Source organism: Papio anubis, chromosome 2 (genome assembly GCF_008728515.1).
Source record: "Papio anubis isolate 15944 chromosome 2, Panubis1.0, whole genome shotgun sequence".
Classification (NCBI taxonomy): Eukaryota; Metazoa; Chordata; class Mammalia; order Primates; family Cercopithecidae; genus Papio; species Papio anubis.
This window is the reverse complement of record NC_044977.1, coordinates 169,618,253-169,643,877: the sequence shown is the minus strand read 5'-3', so window position 1 is coordinate 169,643,877 and position 25,625 is coordinate 169,618,253. Positions and strand designations below refer to the sequence as shown.

At 37.4% G+C, this 25,625-nt stretch overlaps 1 protein-coding gene across 4 annotated transcripts in view; it reads right to left on the bottom strand.

Moving 5' to 3' along the window:
- The window catches only part of UBE2E2 (ubiquitin conjugating enzyme E2 E2), a 380,189-nt gene that overhangs the window by 55,494 nt on the left and 299,070 nt on the right, over positions 1 to 25,625 (bottom strand). For all 4 annotated transcript variants that reach the window (XM_017955946.2, XM_021934910.2, XM_017955947.2 and 1 more), the window contains exon 5: positions 234 to 381. In XM_017955946.2, the coding sequence (XP_017811435.1) occupies positions 234 to 381 (148 nt within the window). The remainder of the gene's footprint in view (positions 1 to 233; positions 382 to 25,625) is intronic.

Genomic DNA, 25,625 nt, shown 5'->3' with positions numbered 1-25,625 from the left:
TTTTTACCACACTGTGCCTTTTCCTTTTTGGCAAATAATAGGTCTTAAAAACACTAATGAGAAGACCCAACTTAAAAAGAATATAGTTACATACTATGAAAATGTAAAAATAATAATAGTAGTAGAAGCAGTGGTGGTGGTGGTGGTGGTAGTAGTAGTTGTAAACAAGTTACTAAGGTCTGACATTTACATCTTGAGAAGCTCCAATTCATACCAGATTTAAAGTCTCTTACCAGGGTTGCAATCTGTAAGAAGTGAGCAGATGGAGAGGAGAACTTTAGAAATAGTTAAAGCCGGACTCCAGTTGTCCTTTAAGATGTCCAGACAGATCACGCCTTGGCTGTTAATATTACAGTGATAGATTCTTGTTCGGAAGGTAACCTACAAGAAAATGTAAAGTTATATTTTGTTAGACAAAATATGTTTATCAACAGTACCTATAGACAATTTTTGTCTGATAAGATTGTCTATTTTATCAGACAAAACAGTCCAGGCTATTGGTTTAAATACACTTGATGTTTTTCTTGGGCACATGAGATTAATCAACAGACAGAGATCATCATTTTAGAATCTGTCATTTTGGGCACAGAGGAATAAACATCAACAGCAAAGCCATGACATTCTGCTTCTTATAGAGTCCTGTTATTTAACAAACGTTTTAGGGACTGAGTTTACTTTTGATATAATTACAGGAATGTTCATGAGGAGAAATTGACTCTGACTTCTAAAAAATTTCAAAGAAAACCTTTGTTAGATTCCAGTTATTTTAAGGATTTTGTACATTTATAATATTCAAACACCAAAAAGCATGAGAGTACTAATACAAAGAAAATAAATATTATTCTATAACAGTTTTTTTTTTTTTTTTAGACAGAGTCTCAGGCTGGAGTGCAGTGCCCAGGCTGGAGTACAGTGGCGTGATCTTGGCTGACTGCAACCTCCACCTCTCGGTTTCATGTGATTGTCCTGCCTCAGCCTCCCAAGTAGCTGGGATTACAGGTGCCTGCCACCATGCCTGGCTAATTTTTGTATTTTTAGTAGAGACGGGGTTTTGCCATGTTGGCCAGGCTGGTCTCGAACTCCTGACCTCAAGTCATCCACCTGCCTTGGCCTCCCAAAGTTCTGGGATTACAGGTGTGAGCCACCATGTCCGGCCTAGAACACAGTTTTAAAACATAAACCAAGGCATCTACATAAATAACATGCCTAGTTCATAGAACTATATTAGTATAATTATAGTAGTTACACTTTATTATATTAGTTACAATTTACTATATTAGTTATATTACTATAGTAGTTACAGTTAGTTGTAATTTAGAAACCTTTTCTTTCTTAAATTTTATTTTTAAAATGTAATATTAATGCATAGTCTTTGCCCTGTGATAGCTAGATCACCACTGTATGTTGCTTATGTATAACTGTGAAACATAACATGTTTAAAACACTTCAACTGAAAAAAATTAAGTGCAAATCAGTTTTATAACTACTATAACTTTGTTTACAAGTGTTATGTAAGTGGCAATAAGATGTGAATACTATTAATATTATGTTCATAAATGTGCTTAAATTTTAAGTTGAAAAATACAAAAATCTCAGTGTTCTAAAGACAGTCTTTTGATACTACATCTTAAATGCCTAGAAATGCTGAAGAAATTATAATGAACATTCTTTAAAATGCATAGCAGAATCTGCAAGGGGAATCCCCACAGTCTAAAATTAAAAACCAAAAATTATAGTAAGTGCAACAAGCTGAGAGTGCACCTGCGATGGGTTTTGGGAAGAGGGAAGGGAGTAAAAGATGGTATTCAGTCTTAACAAAATGGAGGTTTGGGTTTTGATGCCTTCATGGAAAAAGAAGATGAAATCTTAGGCCTGTATGTTACAACAGTTCAGAATTGAGCGCCCTTGTATAAATTAGGAAACTGTAATGGCTAGTCTTTCAGTAAATGGATGGACTTGAAAAGATATGCCTTATGACACAGATAGCAAAGAAACTTACCAAAGAAAGCCTGGGCTCTAGACTGAGAAATGTTTTTCCTGAGAATTCTAAATCCTAGACACATATACTGTGTAAACACTAGCTAACAAAAAGAGCTTAAATGACTATATTATTATCAGGTCAGAATACGTTTAAGGCAAAAAGCATTGTTAGAAACAAAGAACTTTACTGATAAAATAAACAACTCATCAAGAAAACAGTAACAGTTCTGAATCTGCTGTATCTAACAATATAGCCAAAAATATACAAAGTAAAAATCTGCAAGATTATAAGGAGAAAATGACGTATCTATAGTCAAAGAGGAACATTTTCACTACAGCAACTGATAGGTAAACCAGACTAAAGATTAGTAAGGATATTAGAGATTTGAACAACTAGATAAACAAAATCAAGGGACTGAATGAAGATAAAATCCTACACTTAATGATTAAGGAACATTTAAGAAACATTTATAAAAACTGATCACATGCTAAGCCACAAAAGAAGCTTCACATATTTCAAAGAATTGACATTATTAAGACCATAATGCAAAGTCAGAATCTACATATAAAAACATCCCCCTATCATATGTTTGGAAACAGAAAAACTGATTTTCAAATAATTCTTGGATCAAAGAAAAAAATCAGTTACTATTATAGCTGAATGACAATGAAAATATTGGGTTGCCAATATCAAAATTTTGTGACTCAGTTAAAACAACTGTAAAAGAAAAATCTACAGTTTCAAATACATATAGTAGGAAGGAAGAAAGATACTTAATGAGTTAAGTGTCCAACTCAGGAAGGTAGTAAGAGAACAACAGACTGAACTCCATGAAAGAAGAAATAAAGACACTAGCCTAAGTTAATGAAACACAGACTATCTTGTGATATTAAAATTTCTGTGGAGAAGGCAGAGTGCCTATTCCTTTCAGTACTAAATGAAAAGATAAAATATTTTTATGATCCCAATTTAACTGATGAGTGGCTTACATAATATTGATAATTAACCCTCAAAACAATTCAATGGGGGAAAATAATATTATTGTAACCACTTGAAAAATGATGAAACTAAGGCAAAGGAGGTTAAAGAACTGGCTCAAGATCCCACAAGTGGTAAATGGAAGCCAGAATTTGAACACAATTGTGCTGATCGAAAAGCCTATGGTCTATCCCTCAGCATCAATGCCTCTGTTCCTTTGTAAAAATGTATAATTCTGGGATAATTGTAGATTCACATGCAGTTATAACAAATAAAGAGATCCCATATATTTTTCACTCAATTTTCCCCAATGATAACATTTTGTATAACAACAGTATATTGCAGGAAATTGACGTTAATACAGTCCACTGACCCTTTTCCAGATTTCATTTTTATGTGCACTCATGCATATTAAATATATTTAGTTCTATGTAATTTTATCACATGTATAGATTTGTGTGAACACCACCAGTCAACACACAAACAACTCTACCACAAACATTCTTCATGGTACCTTGTGATAGCCATAGTTGCCTTCTCCCTTTACTTCAATTCCTGGCAACTACAACTCTGTCCTCATCTCCACAACTTTGTCATTTCAAGAATGCTATAAAAACGGAATCGTATAGTATGTAACCATTTGAAATTGGTTCTTTTCACTCTGCATAATTCCCTTAAGATCCATCCAAGTTGTTGCACGGTGTCAATAATTTGTTCTTATTGATGAGTAGTATTCTATGGTATAGATGTGGTACAGTAGGCAGATAGCCAGACATGAGGAGGAAAAGGGAGGCCCTGAGAAAAGGAGTCTGGAAAATCTCACACCCCAGAGATCACCCTAAACAGGTGTGCTAGATATGAACAGACAGGAAGGGAAATACCTAGGTAGAAAGGAATTCCCCTTAAGACCGTACTGACTGCTCACTCTTCCAGTTAACCTGCCAGAATGTAGCTAGATGCATGCTAAAGGGAAGAGGGCAAAGGAGAAAATTCCTGAGATACGCAGAAGCAATTCGCGTTCAACATCGGGTTCACTCGTGCATACCAATAGTAACGGACGGTCCCACAACCTTGGGGCGGGAACTAGGTGAGGGAAAAGGCAGGGACTTAAGGCAGATGCAGTAAACTAAACAAAGTAAAAAGGTGGAGACTAAGAAAGAGGCAGGAACTTCAAGGAAAAATCTGTAATCATAAAAACCCAACACAGAACTCTCGGGGTACTGCTGGCTCACTCTCTTTCAGCAGCTCACTCTGCCTCATCTTTTCAGAGTGTACTGTCTCTCTAGATAACTCCCTGCTCTGTATTTTCCTTCAATGAGTTCTCTTTTTCTGGCTAAATCAGTAGCTTGGCAGAATTCTTTCTCCAAATAAGACTAAGAACCAAACAAACAGTAATAGATGTACCAATCTGTTTACCATTTACCCACTGAAGGGCATCGGGTTTCTATGAGATTGAAAGAAACAAAATGTTTTTCCTACTCTCTCAACACAGAAGACTTCTGTGACCAAATGTGGGTGAGGAGTTTCTCCTGACAACTAATTTTCTGAGGCTAGCTGGGTGTCCCACAGTTCAACTCTGATACTATCCACCTGGATGTAGAGTCAGAACCTACAGGTTTAGGTCTCAGTCCCACAAGACTGCTTCCCACTTCAGATGCCAATCCAAGTTCTGGCTGTTATAAATTGGGGATTCCCACAATCCCCTCCTCAGGTTCAATCATTTGCGAAAGCAGTTTACCCAATCCATAAATGCGTTTTACTTTACTGGTTTATTATAAAACATATTACAAAGGATATAGCTGAACAGTTAGAAGATAAGCATAAGGTAAGGTACGAGCCATAAGGGGTGGGGGTGGTACAGAGTTGCCATGCCCTCTTGGGGTACAACAACCTCCATGAGTTCAGCAACCCAGAACCTCTCTGAACCTTGTTTTTAGGTGTTTTATGGAGGCTTCATCATGTAAGCATGATTGATTTAAATCATTGGTTACTGGTGATCAACTCAACTTTCAGACCCTCTCCTCTCCCTGAGGGTTATAGGGGAGAAGGGCTGAAAGTTTCTACCCTCTAATCACCTGATTGTGACATGATGGCAACCAGCTTCCATCCTGAGGCCTTCCAGGAGACCCCAGCCACCAGTCACCTCATTAGTGTACAAAAGACAGTTAACATTTCTGAGATTGCAAGGGTTTTAGTAGCTTTGTGTCAAAAATGAGACCAAATAGTATATATTTCTTATTAGAAATCACAATATTGCAGGGTTGTTTCCAGTTTTAAGCTATTACAAATAAAGCCACTCTGAACATCTGTGTATGTGTTTTCTGTGAACATAAGTTTTTATCTCTCTCGGATAAATGCCCAAGAGTGTAATTGCTGGGTCGTATGTTAAGCTCATGTTTAGTTTCATAATAAACTGCCACACTCCCTCCCAGAGTGGTTGTACCATTTTATATTCTCACTAGCAATGTGATCCAGTTTCTCTGCATCCTTGCTAGCATTTGGTATTATCACTATGTTTCATTATAGCCATTTTAATAGGGTATAATGATACCTCAGTGTGGCTTTAATTTGCATTTCCTTAAATGCTAATAATGTTGAACACTTTTTCATTTGTTTATGTGTTATCTGGATATCCTCTACAGTCTGTCACATTTTTGCTCATTTTTTATTAAAAACTTTAATAAATGTTGTTGACTTTATGTTTTAAATGCAGACATTTCATTAAAACCAAAGTATAATTGGATGAAAAATAATAAAGTTTGAGTTTGCAAAGAATCCTGTGCATTTCTGGACAGAGTTTTACACTTGAATATTTTATACCGACAATAAAAGGATCTACTTTGATAATGATGTTTGTCAACTTCTATTCTGACAGGTGTTCATGAATTAAACCACACTGAATTAAACAGACAGACTGACTGTTCCAACATGTTCTAGTGTCAGAGACTCCCACAACTACCACCTTTTGAAGCTGGAAACAAAATCTTGATTCCTAAGTTTTAAGAAGTGTTATGTGTTTATCTATTGAAATGTAACCCATCTCCTCTTTGGGGGTTCTACCATTGTATTCCTACTTCAATACTATACTTGCAGTAGGACCTCCTCATGAAACTGGGAATTACTCATGAAAGTATTATCTTTCAACTGATGTCCAAAGCAGTGCCTGGCATACAGGAACAGCCCACTGTTTGCTGAACAAATGCTAACACACCACAGGCTCGTCGTCTCTGAGGGGCTACAACCTCTCACTGTTTTTTAGGTAAAAGAGCATTTGAGAACCATACGTTAGGAGTAAAAGCTGGAAGACTAGAGAATATCCTGAGGAAGCGGAAGACCTCTTTAACATTTTTCTGTCCCATGTTCCTTTACTAAATTTTCCTACAGGTTATGATATTATTTCACAAGGGGCTTCATATAGGCTAAACTAATAATAAAAATGATAAATTGGCCGGGCGCGGTGGCTCAAGCCTGTAATCCCAGCACTTTGGGAGGCCGAGACGGGCGGATCACGAGGTCAGGAGATCGAGACCATCCTGGCTAACATGGTGAAACCCCGTCTCTACTAAAAATACAAAAAACTAGCCGGGCGCGGTGGCGGGCGCCTGTAGTCCCAACTACTCGGGAGGCTGAGACAGGAGAATGGCGTGAACCCGGGAGGCGGAGCTTGCAGTGAGCTGAGATCCGGCCACTGCACTCCAGCCTGGGCAGCAGAGCGAGACTCCGTCTCAAAAAAAAAAAAAAAAAAAAAAAAAAAAAAAAAAAATGATAAATTTAGTAAGCATTCAACATGTGCCAGGCACTCCAATATAAACATTTTTATTGCTGCTACTTCCTATTTAAATGTTAAAAGAGAATCTAAGAAATCAGTGGTCTGGCCACATCAGCAAACATGTTCTACAATCAAGGTAAAAACTTACTAATAAAAGCTCTTGAAGCAGCCAGCATTCTCTTCCAGACCTTATCAACAAACTAGGGAAAATGAGAAAGAATACTTGTAAACTGATAAGAAATTGTCTGCAGTCCTTAGATATTAGTGATTCAGAAATAGGAAATAATATTTTTAATAGTGACAAATAGCAAAGAATTTGCAACTGCCAGAAGGAGAACTTTAGAGGCTGAGAAAGCAAGTCTTCCCACCCTTAACCTACAAGACGACTCCGATCTCTGACTCAATTTTCCAGAAAGCCCATCACACTATCTTGTTCAGGGGGCTGGGCAGCTATGCATCCTTCACATCATGTTGCTGATAAGCGAATGATAAAAAACGACCATAAAGCAAACTGCACTTCCACTGTAGGGGTTAATACCCGCTGAGTTCTGTGTATCAAACTAGTGACGCCCACATTAGCATTTATAGCTGTATTTGAAGCATAGCTCAATAACTGATGTTTACAATGACAGCCACCATTTCTCAGTAATAGGTAAAATTATATTGAGAATAACAGTTTTCAAAGGCAGGGAGGAGAGCACCTTTTGGAACATTTTCCACACAAAGGAAATTTTAAAAATATGACTTGGATATAGTGATATAGAAGACATGTATTTAGAATGGCTAATTCCCAGATGACCCTGGATAAGAAAGGTTTTAATGTATGTGTGATAAACACACACCCAACACCTGCATGTGTGGGTACACATGTGCAGTAGATGGAATGATGCCCTCCTGCCCCAAAGATGTCCACATCCTAATTGCTGGAACCTGTGAATGCTACCTCACATGATAACAGCCTTGTGATCAGGTGGAGAATCTTGAGATGGGGGTGATTATCCTGGATTATTTAGGTGGGCCCAATATAATTACAAGGGTACTTTAAGAGAGAGGCACGAGGATCAGGGTCAGCAGTAGGGGGTGTGATGAGTGATGTGAGGAAGGAGCCATGAGCCAAGGAATGTAGTTGGCCTCTAGAAGCTGAAAAAGGCAAGGAAAGGGGATTTTCCCTTAAAGCCTGGAGAATGAATTCAGCCATGCTAATACCTTGATTTGAGTCTTCTGACCCACAGAACTATAAGATAATAAATTCATACTGTTTCAAGCCACTAAGTTTGTAACAGCAGCAACAGGAAACTAATAAAGTGTGTGTGTGCGTGTCTGTGTGTATCTATATCTCCCAGCTGTCTCATTACTTTCTCTTAAAAGGTACTTAAAAATGAAGCTGTGCATTTCTGTACTTCACAGAATCATCTCTCCTTAAAAACAATTCTAGAAAGAGTTAGCATTCTTTATGTTGACTAAAGCATAAAAGAACGCAGTAGCATTCTTGGATAAGTAACTGCTACTCTGAGCCTCTATTTCCTAACAAAACAAGATGCTTAGATTATTTCTAAGGTTTATTCTAGTTCCATGATCCATGAGTTGTACTGTGGAAAGAATATATGGGTTTGGGAGTTAGTTGGACTTGGGCAGGAATTCTCCTTTTGGATGAGTCACTTAATATCTTTAAGATTCAGTTTCTTCATCCATAAAATGGGGAAAATAACAGTTAACTCATAGTAGCTGTGAAGACTGAAGTCCACAAATGGTTCTAATAGCCTACCTGGCACTCAGCAGGAATCCAATGAGTATTAGTTCTTCTTCCCCTCTCTTACATCCCCTAGTTACTAGTTATAAGATTAACTGAGAATGCATCACTTTAAGGTATAGGCAAGACTCCATATATAAATAAAAAGTGATTTTGTAAGAGGAGAGACATCACGAAAGGCATAAATATAAAAAAAATTTTAATATAGTATTTCTGACAAACTGATTCTAAATACAATTTAGAAAGATGTTTAAAAGTAAACAACTCCAAGATGAAAAATTATTCTGATAACATTCAAAATGATAATTTAAAATAATTTTTCAATGATAATTTTTTCATCAATTTTTCAAAAAATCTGATAAGCAGATAAATGGTGCCTTGCTTTTACTGAGGAAATATGCAATCAGTGAGAAAATTCTTTTTAAAAATACTTTTCCTTGGAGAACCCCACTCCCCGCAAATATTTGAAGGCCCATGTGATGAATCAGTAAATCATGTAACAAAGCTCCAAAACAGTATGGTTAACATTATTAGGCTCACTATGAAACTACAGTTTATTGAAACAGGTTGTTAGTATACATTAAAAAAAAAAATCTCCTCTTTGAGATTTCAAGTGCTCTTTTCTTAAAACCAATTTAAGAGCACTGCACCGATAACTAACATACACCCTAAAATTAATTTTTTATTAGTGACACAGTAAAAACTGGAAAAACTCATTATAAGTGAGGGAATAAATCCTGAAAAATATGTATATCTAAGAAATACACATTAGCAAAACAAAACACCACCTACCCCCGGGCCCCGACCCCACAGGAATATTGTCTGGCCCTTGAATAACTGGCAGTGAAGGAACTGAAATTAAACATCATCTGAAAACCATAATACATAAAGATGACACCTATCCAGCTGTGAATACTAACTACATGCTACAGCATGCTACAGGATAGGACTATCTTTTAGCTTTCAAGTACAATTCAAATGATTAAAAACAAAAGACCTTTATCCCACAGACATTTAAATTGAAAAAAGTCTTTCTCAGTTTCCTTTTACGTATAAATGTAGAAAAACATGCAACTAGAAAATTTTCCCCATCATGAGTGGCAAATCTCTTAGAAGACTAGGAGCATCTTATTCAATTCTCAGTGCTCTTTCCTACAATACAGCAAATTACTCTCAACTCCTATAAGGCAGGATGCTTGGCATGACTTGATGAGGGACCAACAGATTCCTTCTTTTGCAGTTTATAAAAATTCAGTTTATATAGAATGTTTCTGGAACATACCTATAATGAATAACGTTCACTGGTTCTTTTCCAAATTTTTTTTTTTAAATTAGTGACTTCTTTCATTATATTTCAGATTTTTTTTTTTAATCTTTATACAATTATTTTGTTTCTTGACTTGTTCTGTTTTTTTTTTTTTAAGTTTCAGAGATGGTATTCCAGCGGATTCTCCTTAATGGTAGATTGTATCATGGTACAGACAGTAATCTTTGAGTGTGAGTTCATCCTCAGTGGGCATTTTCTTTCTTTCTATAGAAGTCTCATGTGCTTTGGATTGTGGAATATTTTGCGTTTGCATCTTCATGGGCCTCAGGTTACACTAGTTTGAGACTAGACTGTACCATATATGTCAAAACATAAGGCTTAGAATCACCCCTTAGGAAAAGAAGAGCTGATTTAGATTCAAATCGTCATAGAAGTTTCCTATAGATGACATCTCAATTACTTTCTTTTGAACGAGATACTATCTGGTAAAGACACAGTTGCCTGAAACCAGCTCAATCAATGCTTGTTTGGCATGCATATAGAGGTTTCCTTCCTCAATGGATTAAAAAATAGTGGAGGGGTTCAGAAATTAAACAAAGCTCTAAGAGTACAAACTCACTATTTGAAGGCTTAGACTTTAATAAGTCTTAAAAAAAATCACTTAAAAAAGCAAAACAGAAATTTAAAACAAGGAATTTAAAAAATAAGCAGGTTATGGCCGGGCGCGGTAGCTCACGCTTGTAATCCCAGCACTTTGGGAGGCAGAGGCCAAGGCGCGCGGATCACGAGGTCAGGAAATCGAGACCATCTTGGCTAATACGGTGAAACTCCGTCTCTACTAAAAATGCAAAAAACTAGCCGGGCATGGTGGCGGGCACCTGCAGTCCCTGCTACTCCAGAGGCTGAGGCAGGAGAATGGTGTGAACCCGGGAGGTGGAGCTTGCAGTGAGCCGAATTAGGCCACTGCACTCCAGCCTGGGTGACAGAGCAGGACTCCGTCTCCAAAAAACAAAACAAAACAAAAGCTGGTTATAAGTTTTCTACGAATGAGTTTTTGTGCCTTAGGACAAGTTATCCAATAACATAATTACATATAGATTTTAAAACAGCTATTCCACCAAACAACTGTGGTGGAAATAAAGATAATCTGGTATCTAAACTTAAACAGGTACACAAATAATCATTTAAACATTCCCACTGCTTTAATTCATTAAGCACATACACAATAGGTGCTCAATCAATGCTGGGGGTTGCAGGGTACGGGGATCCATCAAAACCAGAACCCAAAGCTTTCTTGGTTTAATCTTCCTTCTAGAGCAGGGGTGTCCAATCTTTTGGCTTCCCTGGGCAACACTTAAAGAAGAAGAATCGTCTTCAGCTACATATAAAATATACTAATGACAGCTCACGAACTAAAACAAAACAAAACAAAAACAAAAACCTCATAACGTTTTAAGGAGGTTTATGAATTCGTGTTGGCCTCATTCAAAGCCATCCTGGACCCAGATTGGATGAGCTTGTCCCAGAGGCATCAGTCTCCCCCAAATCAGGTACTAGAACAATTGCTCTTGAATAACAAACTTAACCATTATGTGGGGCTATGTTGATCCAACAGCACTTATATATCAATTAGTACTGTCCACAGAAGATAATTTAACAGCTGTCCAAAGGACCAACATCTCTTAGACAAGATGATTCATTTCTGGCTTTAGAACTGCAAAACTGTGTCATACATAACAACAATTAATTAGGAAGCACAACAGCTGAGATACCTAATGGATTCCATGTAAAGCATATAATAAATGGCCGACCAGGTAACACTTGCTGTTTAACTAAAGACAGTGACATAAACATAAACAGAAGGAGAATGCCTTTTTTCCTTTCTTTTATTTACATTTTTTATAGGTCTCACACTCCCCAAGGCAATTCTGTGAGACGTAGCATATTTACAAATTTGATAAATATAAAATGAAAATAACGTACAGGATTACCTCATCTTTCAGGAAAGAAGTAATACATTTTGTGTTTATAGATATATGAAGTGTCAGTTATTTATTTTAAGAGATCAATAATCCAATTCACATACAACACAATACAAAGTATTAACTAGCCAGAAATGATGATTTAGTTTTTCATACAGCCTACAAAAGTGTAGAAGTAAACTATATTTAAACATGATATAAAATAAAACATGGGCTGGGCTTGGTGGCTAACACCTGTAATTCCAACACTTTGGGAGGCTGAGCAGTGGGGATCACTTGAGGCCAGAATCTGAGACCAGCCTGGGCAACAAAGCAAGATCCTGTCCCTACAAAGAAATAAAAAACTATCCAGGCATGGTTGTGTGTGCCTGTATTACTAGCTACTTAGGAGGCTGAGGTAGGAGGGCAGCTTGTGCCCAGGAATATGAGGCTGTAGTGAGCTATGATTACACTATATACTCTAGCCTGAATGACAGAGACTCTGTGTCTCTAAAACTAATAAAAATATAGTAAAACAATGACTGATTGTTAATGATACAGTAAATTTATAGCTATTATAGAGTTGGCCAAATGCCCACTCTTTTGGTTGAATGCTATGTGTATAACACACAAAAGAGACATTCTTTGAAAGTAGCAGAGTATTCACAGATACTATAAAAATTTCCAAACTTTGTATGCATACTCGAGGGTAATATTTTTTCCCTATGTTTTTACCATAAAGTTAAAAATACCACATGTATAAACAGTAAGTTGTAACCAAAAATGATAGTAATAATTAAAATAGCTACCAATAATGCCATGTTTATGTGCCACGCACTATCCTAAGTGACTTGCATTGATTACATAACTTAATCTTCACACTCATCCTGTAAGGTAGATACTATCATTATTAAGAAACAGACACAGGTTGAGAGGAATTCAAATCCTCACAGTAGAGTGAATTCCAATACTAAGCAAAAAGTTTATAAGGAAAATACAAAATAATCAAAGACAAATGAAAACCCTACACCCCCAAAGTTTTTTTTTTTTAATTAAAGAAAATGACAGAAAAAATAATAAAGAAAATTATGTAAATTCCAGATCTCAACAGTTTGACTTTAGACAGCAAAGCTAATGACACAGGGATTCAACAGGTTTCTCAGATCGAGTTCTGACAAAATGATCATGCATGTAAAGTGACTAGCAAAGAGAAGAAATGTTAATGATATTCATGGCTGGGTGTGGTGGTTCAGGCTCAGCCTGGGAGTTAAGAGACCTGCATGGGCAACATGGTAAAACTCCATCTCCATGAAATAATTAAAAAAAAAAATTAGATGGGCATGGTGGCATGTGTCTGTAGCCCTAGCTAGTCAGAAGGTTGAGGAGGGAAGATTACTTGAGCCCAGGAGGTTAAGGCTACAGTGAGCCATGATTGGGCTACTGTACTCCAGTATGGGCAACAGAGCGAGACCCTGTCTCAAGAAAAAAAAAAACAAGAAAAACCTCACAAATACATATTCACTATTATTATTGTGAGATTACTAAAGGCAAAAAACCCTAAGTCAGTTAAAAAAGTAAACAAATGTTTTAACATGATTTGAAAACTCTCACTTAACATGCATAATCTTTGAATAACTTAAATCTCAGCATACAGAATATTCTAGTGAATATTCTTTAAACATCCATGCAGAACAGATGTAGTGAACTAATCTGATACTCATAATATTGTACACTGAAAGTAACAGCTAACCGGGAAGCATACTTGAAAAATAAAAAAGGGTACTTTCATTAAATATTTGAATGTTTTAGTTTGTTTTATAACAAGCATGACTAATACTATGTGATGATTTGAATTAGATTCTAAAATAGAAATAATGGCAATGTATAAGCATTTGTTATAAAGGAATAAAATAGCAAAAAAAAAAGTGCATTTAATTTTCCAAGCTAGTTATTTCTATTTGAGAATGTGCTAATTCTTGCTTGATATATGACCCCCTTGCAACCAACCTGACATACAAATATCGGTTTACTTAAAAATGGTTAGAAAAAAAGATTGGAGTCTTAGGGAAGGAGTGAAGGAGTGGATGTTGAATGAAAAACTGAGGAGCTGGTCTCTTATCCTGTAGTTTTTGATTAGGAGAATGCCATGATGAAAGGGGTGTTTTAGGGATTTGAAACAGGATTGTTGCATGACATTCGTTCTTAAACTAGCCTCTTGTGGAACAAATGCTTTGTGGTAGTTGACACTAACTTATTCCCAAATTCACAAAACGGCTTTTATATGATTAATACCATTTTCTTTGAATATTGTCTTAACAGCTGACCAAACCAAGAAAGAAATGAGTATGTGTGAAACAGAAATAAGGGAGAGGCAGATGGAGAAAACATGGGCAACACAATCCTGAATCTGAAGCAGGGACAGATGAAAAAAGGGACAAGGCACTGCAGGCACAGAGCAACCAGAACTTACTAAAAACCGGTTCCCATCAAGCCTGCACCACTTCCTGGAACCCACTGTGGAGAAGATCAGAGAGGGGAAAGGAAGGCAGCAAATACATGAGAAGAGCCAAAGGTAAGCCTTCTCACTCTTCAGGTCAAGGCATCCTTGTAAGGATGGATCTAAGTTTCCTTCCTCACTGTAAAGGTAAACTAGTTCACAGCTCATTTCAAGAACTCCAGAGTCCTCTTTTTGCCTTCGTGGCAAGCATTCAAGAATTACTTTTTAGTCTTACTGAAGGAATACGTAGTATTATGAGGAATATCTTAAATTTAATTTTTATCTAATGGTAACTACATGGGTTTGTTTTCCACTTAAATTTCCATGCCTAATTTTCTTTTATCCCAGGCAATCTCTCTCCTCTTCTGTTCTTCTCTATTCCCCACCTGTCCATATCTAATCTCTGCTACCACTCTATGATTTCTGACATGATTTCTTCAGTCTCTATTTCCACCTTCTAGGTTATCTTGCTTCATTCACATTCCAAGGCTTCTAAAGCCTGTTCTTTTGGGTTTATCTTTTCCCATCCAATATTCTCTGTAAGACTACTGCCCTAAAAAAAAAAATGGGTTAATTTTCCTTAAAGCTGATAGAAATGTATCTGATAGAAACAAGGAAAAAGAAAAAAGGAAGAGTGGGGAGTAGGGGGAATAAAAATGATTCGGAATTGTGTGAAAAAAAAAAATTCCCATTTTCTAATGTTCTATTCCTGTTTCTTGAATCTCCTGTCCCTAAAAGAGATCTGAAGTACTATCTTAAATAAACACTCTAGGCTGCTGTTTTCCTTTTCCTATAATTTGCAACATTTATCTTTGAAATTTTCTATCTAGTAGAAAATTGTCTGCTGTGGCATAACAATACCACCTTTTAAAAGCAAACAATTGCACCACATGTGACTTTTTAAATAAATAGTGCCAACTTCATTTTACAAAACTGATAGTTACATGTACAGCTAAATAAAGATTTCAGAAATAAATTTTTTGTAGACAGGCTAGCAAAAATGTTTATTTACAAAGGGAACAAATTTATATAAAGACAGGGATTATCTCTGATACTGATTTTTATCCCCTCTAGGAAAGAGTAGAATATTGACATGTATTTGTTCAATAAACAAATTAACTGGAAAAACACAGAATATTTACATTTGAAAGGAGGCCACACATACCATAATTAAAAATGATGATTGAGAGCTTCTGATGTTTCAACAGTTAGGTTTACAGTGCCTTTTTTTTTGGGAGTCTGAGATAGGAGGTGTCAATGGACTGTGTAAAGCTTATAAAGGGTAATGTGCTTTGTCATTCAAATTTTGACTTAGGGAAATTTAAAAACTCTTGTGATTAGTATTTTAGTCGATAGAGATTATAAATCTTAAACATTAATTTCAGAGTTGAGATTTTAAATATTTCATTAATTCTTCATATTAGAAAATAAAACTCATAGAAACTCCAGAAGCATGGTACATATCACTACATTGTGTCTACTTCAAATAAATAGTTCAAAGAATTTAAAAAGCTGGGATGTCTGGGTAGAAAAGACTAACTATGCTTTCTTCCTTTAAAAGAAGATTCATGGACTTTTGTTCTGACAATATTAGAAAAATGTACTTTCTTCAAAAGCCTGTATTGGTCAGTGTTTCATTTATTTCCTCCTTTTTTAGTCAAAATTATCTAGTGGTATTAAAGGACAGAAATCATCAGTTTTGTTTGAAGTAAAAACTAATATATCATCATAGTAAAGTGGTCATGTTCATCATGAAACTGATGTGTTCTAAGGTATTTAAGGACACATATCTAGAGGTTCCACAATTATAACAGATGGATGGCTTTAGTTAGATGTTGTAAAACTCTAAATTAATAAGACTCATTTCTCAGGTATGTACTTAAAACCTGTATCATTACTTTATATAGTCACATAGTAAAATACTTTTGGCCTGGTTGGAAGTAACACCCTTTATTGGCCATAAAAATAAATCTATTAAAAAGGTTAAGAATAGAGGATAAAATAATAAATCTTTTTATCCAAATTTCTAATTATTACACTTTCACTATTAAAAATATTTAAGAATTATGCCTTCACTTTGATATTACACTGCAGGAAGAGTATTTTCTAAACACTGTTGACTGATGTAACATACATCTGCTTACTTTATAATGAGCCTAGTGGAGGAATAAGATTTTTTTGTTATATATAGTGCTGGTATGAGAGTCTGTTGCCATAGTGTTATTAAGCTTTTCTTCTCTAATACCAACTGAGTAAGGTAAAAACATTATCTCTTTCAACAATCTGTTTTGCAGATTTGGTTCACAGTTATAATGCAATTTCACTGAAGTAATCTCACAAACTCAAGTTTCATGCACTGCTCTAAGAAGGTGCTTTGAATATTTTTATAACAAACAGTGCTATTGCTCTGATACATATTCTTTCTCTCCCTAATATTTTTGCTTGTATTTGTTGCTTCACACAATCTTTTGAGGAAAAAAAGTTGTTCTTAAACTATGTATCTAGAAATACAGTAATAGAACAGTGAAACTGGTATCCAAGATACAATTGTTTCTGAATTTCCACTTGCAGGTTAGCTTTCAAAGCATACACCTGGACTTCACCATCTTTTTTGCGGTGTAATGACGTAAGAAATGTTCTCTTAAGAAACATTAATCTGGTTGCTTCTTTTTAATTTTTGTTTTGTTTTTTAGAGACAGGGTCTCCCTCTGTTGCCCAGGCTGGAGTGCAGTGGCATGATTATAGCTCACTGCTATCTCCAACTCCTGGGCTCAAGCAACTCTTCTGCCTCAGTCACCTGAGTAGCTGAGACTACAGGTGTGAGCTACCATGCCTGGCTCGTTTTTTTTCTTTCTTTCTTTTTTTTTTTTTTTGTAGAGCTACGATCTCACTATGTTGTTCAGGCTTGTCTTGAACTTCTGGCCTCAAGTGATCCTCCCACCTCAGCCTCTCAAAGTGCTGGGATTATAGGCATGAGCCACTGCACCGTGCCCTTTAAAATTTTATACCACTTTTATCTTCTATGTTTTTAATTAATGAGAATGTATTAAAATTTCAAGTGTCTCTCTAATTTTTACAGGGAGTATATGCTGGTTAGACACCCGTACTAATCGAATTGCCAGGAGGAGATGGTATCCATGTCTGAGGAGGAGGGAGGGCTTGTATTTTTCATATTTAAAAACACTGTCGGCCGGGCGCGGTGGCTCAAGCCTGTAATCCCAGCACTTTGGGAGGCCGAGACGGGCGGATCACGAGGTCAGGAGTTCGAGACCATCCTGGCTAACACGGTGAAACCCCGTCTGTACTAAAAAATACCAAAAACTAGCCGGGCGAGGTGGCGGGCGCCTGTAGTCCCGGCTACTCGGGAGGCTGAGGCAGGAGAATGGCGTAAAAACCTGGGAGGCGGAGCTTGCAGTGAGCTGAGATCCGGCCACTGCACTCCAGCCTGGGCGACACAGCAAGACTCCGTCTCAAAAAAAAAAAAACAAAAAAACACTGTCATTCTGTAGCTTGATAAACCTATCTTCTCTCTCCTCCCTATTGAAATTCTATCATCCATCATGGCCCAGCTGAATAATACTTCCTTAAGAAAGCCTTCCCTGCCACTGTCTGTTCAACAACAGTGCTCCAAATGTTAGGTATTTACGTGTGTGTGCATACCTGCAGGAGGACGTATCTCCTAGTTCACTTTGCTTTTCATTGTTTTTCAACTTACTAAAAAAATTCAAACCTATAATAAACAGACTCACCAACTGTTAACAGCTTGCCAAATCTGCTTTCTCTCTCTCTCTCTCTATGTATATTATCTCTCTCTATATGTATGTACACACACACACCCACACACACACACACACCCCCTACAGTTTATTTTGTTCCTACAACTATTTGAAAGTAAGCTTCAGAAAACATGAAAGTCAGTTCTTTAGTACAAATCGTACAATCATTGATCATGCCAGGTTCAGAGATGATGGAAATGATTACTCAGAAATTCAGCTATCTGGTCTTCCAAAGGACAAGATCAAAATCAAACCTAAGAGCAGATTTTGACCCAATAATGAAACTGAAGACAAAGAGCAGTTTATTTCTACTCCTTATCTACTGCTTAATCACTAGGTCTTATTTTTCATTAGTATACTTTTATTACATTCTCAGAGTTCACCAATTCAGTATTGTGGTCTCAATTTTTAATCCCCTTGGCTTTTTGTTTGAATGAAACCCCTCTATTTGACCAGACTCCTAAGAAATTTCTCCTTGTCTCAGTTTGATGAAGTTCTTTAACCATTCTTTGTGCTTTCGCAGACTTGTCTGCTCAGCCTTCTTCCATTTGTCATTTCTCATACAGTCAGGCACTGACACTCCATCTCAAAAATAGATAGATAATAATTAAAAAATATTACTTTCTACTGGGTCTACTGGATGCCTTTATGGCAGGCATCTTCAGGGAAGAGCAAGGCCCTGCCTTCCAGGTATGATAATTAGATATGATTAGATATGGGAGAATGAGAATGAAAACACATACGCAATGCACAATATTTCAATACTACAAACCAACAGGGCAAAACAGATTTTAGAGGTGTTAAGGATACACAGGCAAAATGAATATTCATTTGCTTCATTAATCATATCTGCCAGGTAATATAAGACACATAAGGTCTTTGGATCTTAGAGTATAATGTGAAAAAGAAATCAGGTTGATGTGACAGAAACAACTAGTGTGGTACTGTTTATAGAAGGCAGTCAGAAAATGTACCTCTCAGGATCTAACTCTGAAGATCAGTCCTGAACAATGAGAAGGTATTGACCACATGAAGAACTGGATCAAACATGTTCCAGTCAAATGCACTGGCAAATCATAAGGTCAAAAAGGAGGCCTAGGAGGGCCTGCATGTGGTGAGGCAGGCAGAGATCATGCAGGGCCTTGTAAGACAAAGAAGTTTGGATTTTATTCTAGGTGCAATGGGAAGCCACTGAAGAGTTTTAAGCAGGGCAGTGACAAATCACTGACAGTTAAAGATGTTAAAGGAAACTTAGAGACTGTTAAGCCTCTTTCTACAGATGAAAACACTATATCCATGGATTTCTATATAGATACTCTTCACACTCTTTAATAAGAAAAAGTGTACACTTATTTTCAACAAAAATGGCCAAATTCTGGACACATGAAAAGGTATTATTTTACTTATGAGAGAAAGTGATTATAAATATTCTTTTATTTATATCAGATTGATAAAGGTCAAATATTTGATGTCACACAGCATTGATAGGGATGTAGGAAAAAAGGCAGGTGTGCCTAAGTTGGGAGTATAACTTTGTACAGCTTCTTTGGAGGGCAATCTGGGCAAAATCCATTAAAACTGAACATGCGTACATCATTAGTCCCAGTAATTCCACTTCTAGGAATTTATCCCACGGATATATTTGCACAAGTCCACAAAGATGGTATGTACAAAGATATTCAGTGAAACATTACTTGTGATGGCAAAAGATTAAAAAAACCCTGTATGTCAATCGCAGGAAAACTTATAGTATACTTGTTCAATATAATATTATGTGATTCTAACAAAGATCTACACATACAAAGATGGGATAATCTTCAAGATGGTAAATGCAAAAAGTAAATGCAGAATAAAAGATGTCTTTGGGAAGGTCATGGGAATGCTGGGCAATGACGAGGACTGCATACCTTTTGTGCTGTTTGAACTTTTTACTGTGTATATATATATTACTTATTTAAAACTAAAAAGGGCTGTGTGCAGTGGCTCGCACCTGTAATCCCAGCACTTTCGGAGGTCGAGGCGGGCGGATCACGAGGCCAGGAGATCGAGACCATCCTGGCTAACATGGTGAAACCTCGTCTCTACTAAAAATACAAAAAATTAGCCGGGTGTGGTGGCGGGTGCCTGTAGTCCCAGCTACTCGGGAGGCTGAGGCAGGAGAATGGAGTGAACCCGGGAGGCTGAGCTTGCAGTGAGCCGAGATCACACCACTGTACTCCAGCCTGGGCGACAGAGCGAGACTCCGTCTCCAGAAAAAAAAAATAAATAAATAAAAAGAAAAATAGTTTGGTTTTAAAAGCAAATCACTACAAGAAGTAGTGATGTCCAAAAGGGAGAAAAGAAAAAAAGAAATGAAGAAAATAAACTGGAAATAACCTGAAATAAACATAATGCTTTATATGTTATTTCCTTGTTGAACAAACTACTGTAATGTTTTATTCACAGAGATAGAGTTTAAAATGCATTAGTGGCCAAGTATAGAGGAAACATAAATATATAGTATATACAGTATACTGTACATGTACAGATATTTTAAGTTTGTATGTATGTATGTATGCATGTATGTCAGGGTCCCGCTCTGCCACGATCTCGGCTCACTGCAACCTCTGCCTCCTGGGTTCAAGCAATTCTTGTGCCTTGGCCTGAGTAGCTGGGATTACAGGCATGCACCACCACGCCTGGCTAATTTTTGTATTTTTAGTAGAGATGGGGTTTCACCATGTTAGGCAGGCTGGTCTTGAACTCCTGACTTCAGGTGAGCTGGCCGTCTTGGCCTCCCAAAGTGCTGGGATTACAGGCATGCGCCACCGAGCGCAGTCTATATATAGATATACAACTTGGTAAGTGCCCAAACAAAAAACCTTATTTAACCTTAATTCTCCACAAAAATAGAGGCAAAAGGGACTACAGAAAATAACACAAAGAGTGACGTAAAGTATGCCTGGTTGGGTGCGGTAGCTCATGCCTGTAATCCCAGCACTTTGGGAGGCCAAGGCAGGAGGATTGGTTGAGCTCAGAGTTTGAGACCAGCCTGTGACAACATAGTGAGACCTAATAGTCTCTTCCAGAAATAAAAAAATTTGCCACGCTGTAGTCCTGGCTACTTGGGAGGCTGAGGTGGGAGAATCACTTGAGCCCTGGAGGTTGAGGCTGCAGTAAGCTGAGATCGTGCCACTGCACTCCAGCCTGGGTGACAGGGTGAGACACTCTCAAAAAAAAAATACACACACACACACACATATATATATATATAAAATAAATAAAAAAAAAAAAAAGGAAAGAAAACAGGCAGGAAAAAAAAGGCTGTAGGCAAAAACTGAGTTACTGTGCACTTAGCAAGATCACTGAACAGCTCAGTTAGTTCAGGTGTGAAGAGCAGGGGCTGCAGGACTGGAAATGAGGAGGCCAGAAGTTCTAATCCTGACCCTGGCCTTATTAGCTATGTGGATTCTAATCACATTACTTAGTCTCTCTAAGTTTTAGTTCGATTAAAACTGAAACCAAAGGCTCAAGAGGAACTTAAAAAAAGTCATTTAGTCCATTGCCCTGCAGAAGGCCACTGCAACTACAGGTAATTATTTTGACTTATTTTAGGCCTGATTTAGGCACTTGTGAGAAAATTAATTTATACAATTTATTAACAACAGATGAGGTTTTTTCCTTGTAATAAGAGCATGGTATTTTATGAAGTATTATTGGGTAAGCTTTCTAGCAACAATACTCTATATGGAAAATAACGTTCCAATCCCAAAACAGTGAGAACTTAATGAAAAAGAGAAAATATCAGCTTCGTTAGTTTTTTCAGTTATCATTCTTCTCTTCTGGAAAACCCATTCTGGAAATTTATGGGTTCAAAAATTCAGTTTGGGTTGAAAACTGCACATTCCTCTAGGTGAGATCATTTATTCTATCTGGGGTTTTAACACCCACATCTGTGTCTGCTAACTCCCAAATCGGTACCTCTAGCTCATATCACTCACCTGAACTCGAGATCTATTAAGCTGTCGGCTGAACATTTCTGCACTTCCCACTCAGGTGTCTCTTAAGTTCCTCACAGGCAACATATCCCTACCTGGTCATTCAGATCAGAAACCAGAGAGTCCTTCCTGATGTTTCAAACTAGTCACCAGTAGATATGGATGTCAATGCTAACACAGTGGTTCTCAACAGGGTGATCCCCTCCTTCAGGGGATACTTGGCAATATCTGCAGAAATGTTTGTTGTCACAATAGGGCATAGGGGAGATCACTATTGGCGTTTAGAGGGTAGAGATCAGGGATGCTGCTACGTATTCTACAATACAAAGGGTAGCCCTTCACTACAAAGTATTACCTTGCTCAAAATGTCAGCTGGGTCAAAGTTGAAAAAATCCTATTCTATCACGTCTTGAATGTAAATTCTATGCAAGATGGGGCATGCCGCTGTTCACTTCTCTATGTTCAGTATCTGGACCACTGCACGGTACATACATGATTACCGAATAAAGGAATGAGAAAAGAATTTATACATTATTCTCCTTGTTTTTATCTTCACAGCTGAGCCTTAGTTCTTTTCTTGGCTAAGCTACTGTGTCAGCCCCTAATTGTTCTTTCTGTCTCCATGCTTCCAGGGCTGTATCTTACTCATCTTTATATATCAAGGGCCTGGAAAGTAGTAGGGGCTCAATAAATCTGTGCTTTATAAGTGAGCCTTAAAATAGGTATTTAAAAAAGCAACCAACCTGCAAGAATTTTTGGCAGGTCTCTGCTAACTGCTAACATACTGATACCACAAGAAAAATTCACCTGATGGTTTAGAATAGCTATGCTTGTATGAATCAGTATGAATAACTTTTTCTGATCCTAGATCCATTTTATTTTATTTTTTTGAGACAGAGTCTTGCTCTGTCACCCAGGCTGGAGTACAGTGGCATGATCTCGACTTACTGCAGCCTCTACCTCCCGGGTTCAAGCGATTCTCATGCCTCAGCCTCCCAAATAGTTGGGATTACAGGTGTGTGCCACCAAGCCTGGCTAATTTTTGTATTTTTTGTAGAGAAAGGGTTTCATCATGTTGGTCAGGCTGGTCTCAAACTCCTGACCTCAAGTGATCCGCCCACCTTGGCCTCCCAAAGTGCTGGGATTACAGGCGTGAGCCAATACGCCCAGCCCCCTAGATGCATTTTATTTATAATTTTTGTTGTCTGTCTGATTTTGTTTCTCCTTATTTTTGGCAGGACAAGGCCTGCACGACACTTGTGAAAGGCAGGTGGCTCTATCTTCTCTAATTCAGCAATAAGCCATGATCATGTACTGATTCTTCTCTTGGACAGCTGGAAACTAAGAACATTCAGTTCTCCCTGTCTCATTTTCTTTAGACCGCCTTGAACAAATCTATAAGAGGCTGCTATCTTACTGAGAGATCCCGCTCCAACTCTAATGGAAAAAAAAAAATCAAGGAAATTTGATCACTTGCCATAAAGGGACTGATATTTGGCAGGCAGTCTTAGAAATGAACTCAGACCTACCTACTGTATCCCAGCTTGAACAAAATAACATCACAAGTAATTATCTAAGCAAGTAACATATTTAAATAAAGTGGAGAATGTACTTTTTTTTGTTACATGTAGATTATTATTTCCCCATCCCATCTCTCAAGTGGACAATGAAATATAATTTGTTTTTAAATTTACAGGCAATCAACACAGGGTGTCTTGATCTGGTTCCATCAAAAGCCCTTTCCTACAGGGTTAGGAAAATGCCAAAATCGAAGCTTCATCTGGCTCAGTACTACAGAAGGTTGTCCTCTTTACAAGATTATTTCTTCCAGTATCACCTTATTGTCCTTGAACTTTCTGTGCTTAAGAGTGTTTCTCTCAGAGTTCCCAGTGTTCACTGTTTTATGGGACCAGTGAGTGGATCACTCAATACCCTTTGATGTTTGGGATACTGAAGACTGTACCTAGAGGAGTTACCCCACCCTTCTCTCTTCAGAAAACTCATGTGAGGGGAGGGTATCACTTGTGTCATCTGAGAATCTTTCCTTAGAAAAGTCACCCCTCTTTGGTAAGTGAGTTGAATCTTTTCTGAGTCCTGAAGGCAAACAAGCTCCTCATTTTCCAAGCTTCTGAATGTCTGTCTCACTTCAGTCTCCTCTGTTCACGTAACTTCTCCGCAGAAGAAAATCCATCGTGAAGGAATTTAGGCCTGTCTACCCCTCCCAGTTATGCTGACAGTAATATCAACCAACACCAACTTGCATTTGGAGTGCGGTCACATTCACAGAGATGGGATCTCCAGAGCATGGAGAAGCACAGTAAAATACTTGTTTGAAACCTCCACCTTTATGGCAGGGCTCTTATAGGGGTGTGTCAGAGTGGCTGATTACACCACCAACTCTTCAAGGCTTGTGCAAACGTACAGGTGGTTAAGTTGATCCAACCTGAAAAATAAAGCTGGCTTGAGCAATAAGCATTTCAGGAAACCATAATAAACTAAAGGTCCTTCTTTAAAATTAATGAACTGCATTGGATTATAGAAAGCTAGGAATAAAGGTATCTTCCCAAAATATGGCTAAATTAAACTTCCTGTCAGCCAGAAGGATGATTTCCTATCAGTTTACAGGCATATTTAATTTGGCTTACAATAAAGTTGGTATTCTTTGCCCTGAAAACAAAACCCAATCCTACTTCTTAGTAACTGCTAAATTGGTGGTAGTTGTAGGTGGTGGCTGGACACACAGATATAATGTGCATTATTTTAAAAGCACAAAGACAATGACATCATTTTGATCTATTTTTAATCATCACATTCATTTTGGAATTTCACATAACATTTAAGGATAGCATGCCATTATTAAACATTTATCAAAAGGAGTATGGACCAAAAAGAAAACCTGACTCATGTGATGTAAGCAATCTATGATAGCCCAGTCATGACACTGAGGATACCAGGCCATTATGACACTAGTTAATGTGAAAATGATCTGTGAAATGTGAAGTAACTTCTTTAAAGCTGGTAAAATCTAGAAATCAATATTTATTATTTAACGTAGATATGACACCTCAGTCTGTGAATTGGAAACATATTGGAGAAAAGCCTCCAGTGCCTTCGGAAAGAGGATTCCTAGCAAAACAGAAAGACAGGCACACAAAATCTCTTCTAACATCCTTTCCTCTTCACATCATCTCTTTCCTCCTCATACCATGTCTTTCCTCTCCCCTCAAAAACACTTGGGTTGGAGAATGATCCGATATAATTAATTTATACCGGAGTGTTTAATCCAGGAACAAGTATTCCTTCTTCCAGGGATCTAAGCAATCTACACCTTCTCTATAATTGGAGATAAAAGGCTCAGTTTAGAACTGGCTTTAGATTCCGGTTCTGCTACCTACTTTCTGTGTGGCCTGTGCGCAGCTTAACCTCCATGGAGCTCAGTTTTCGGATCCATGAAGTGGGGGGGGTAATAAACATTTACTTATGGTACAGTTGCATGCATTTAACTAATTCAACAAATTTTTACTAACTGCTTACTGAATCAGCAGGTATTGTTCTACATGGCTGAGATTAAAGTAGTGACATCAAAACAGACAAAGTTTCTGTGCTCATTGAGCTTACATGCTAACTGGGGAAAGGGAAACATAATAAACAAATAAACAAATATATAAC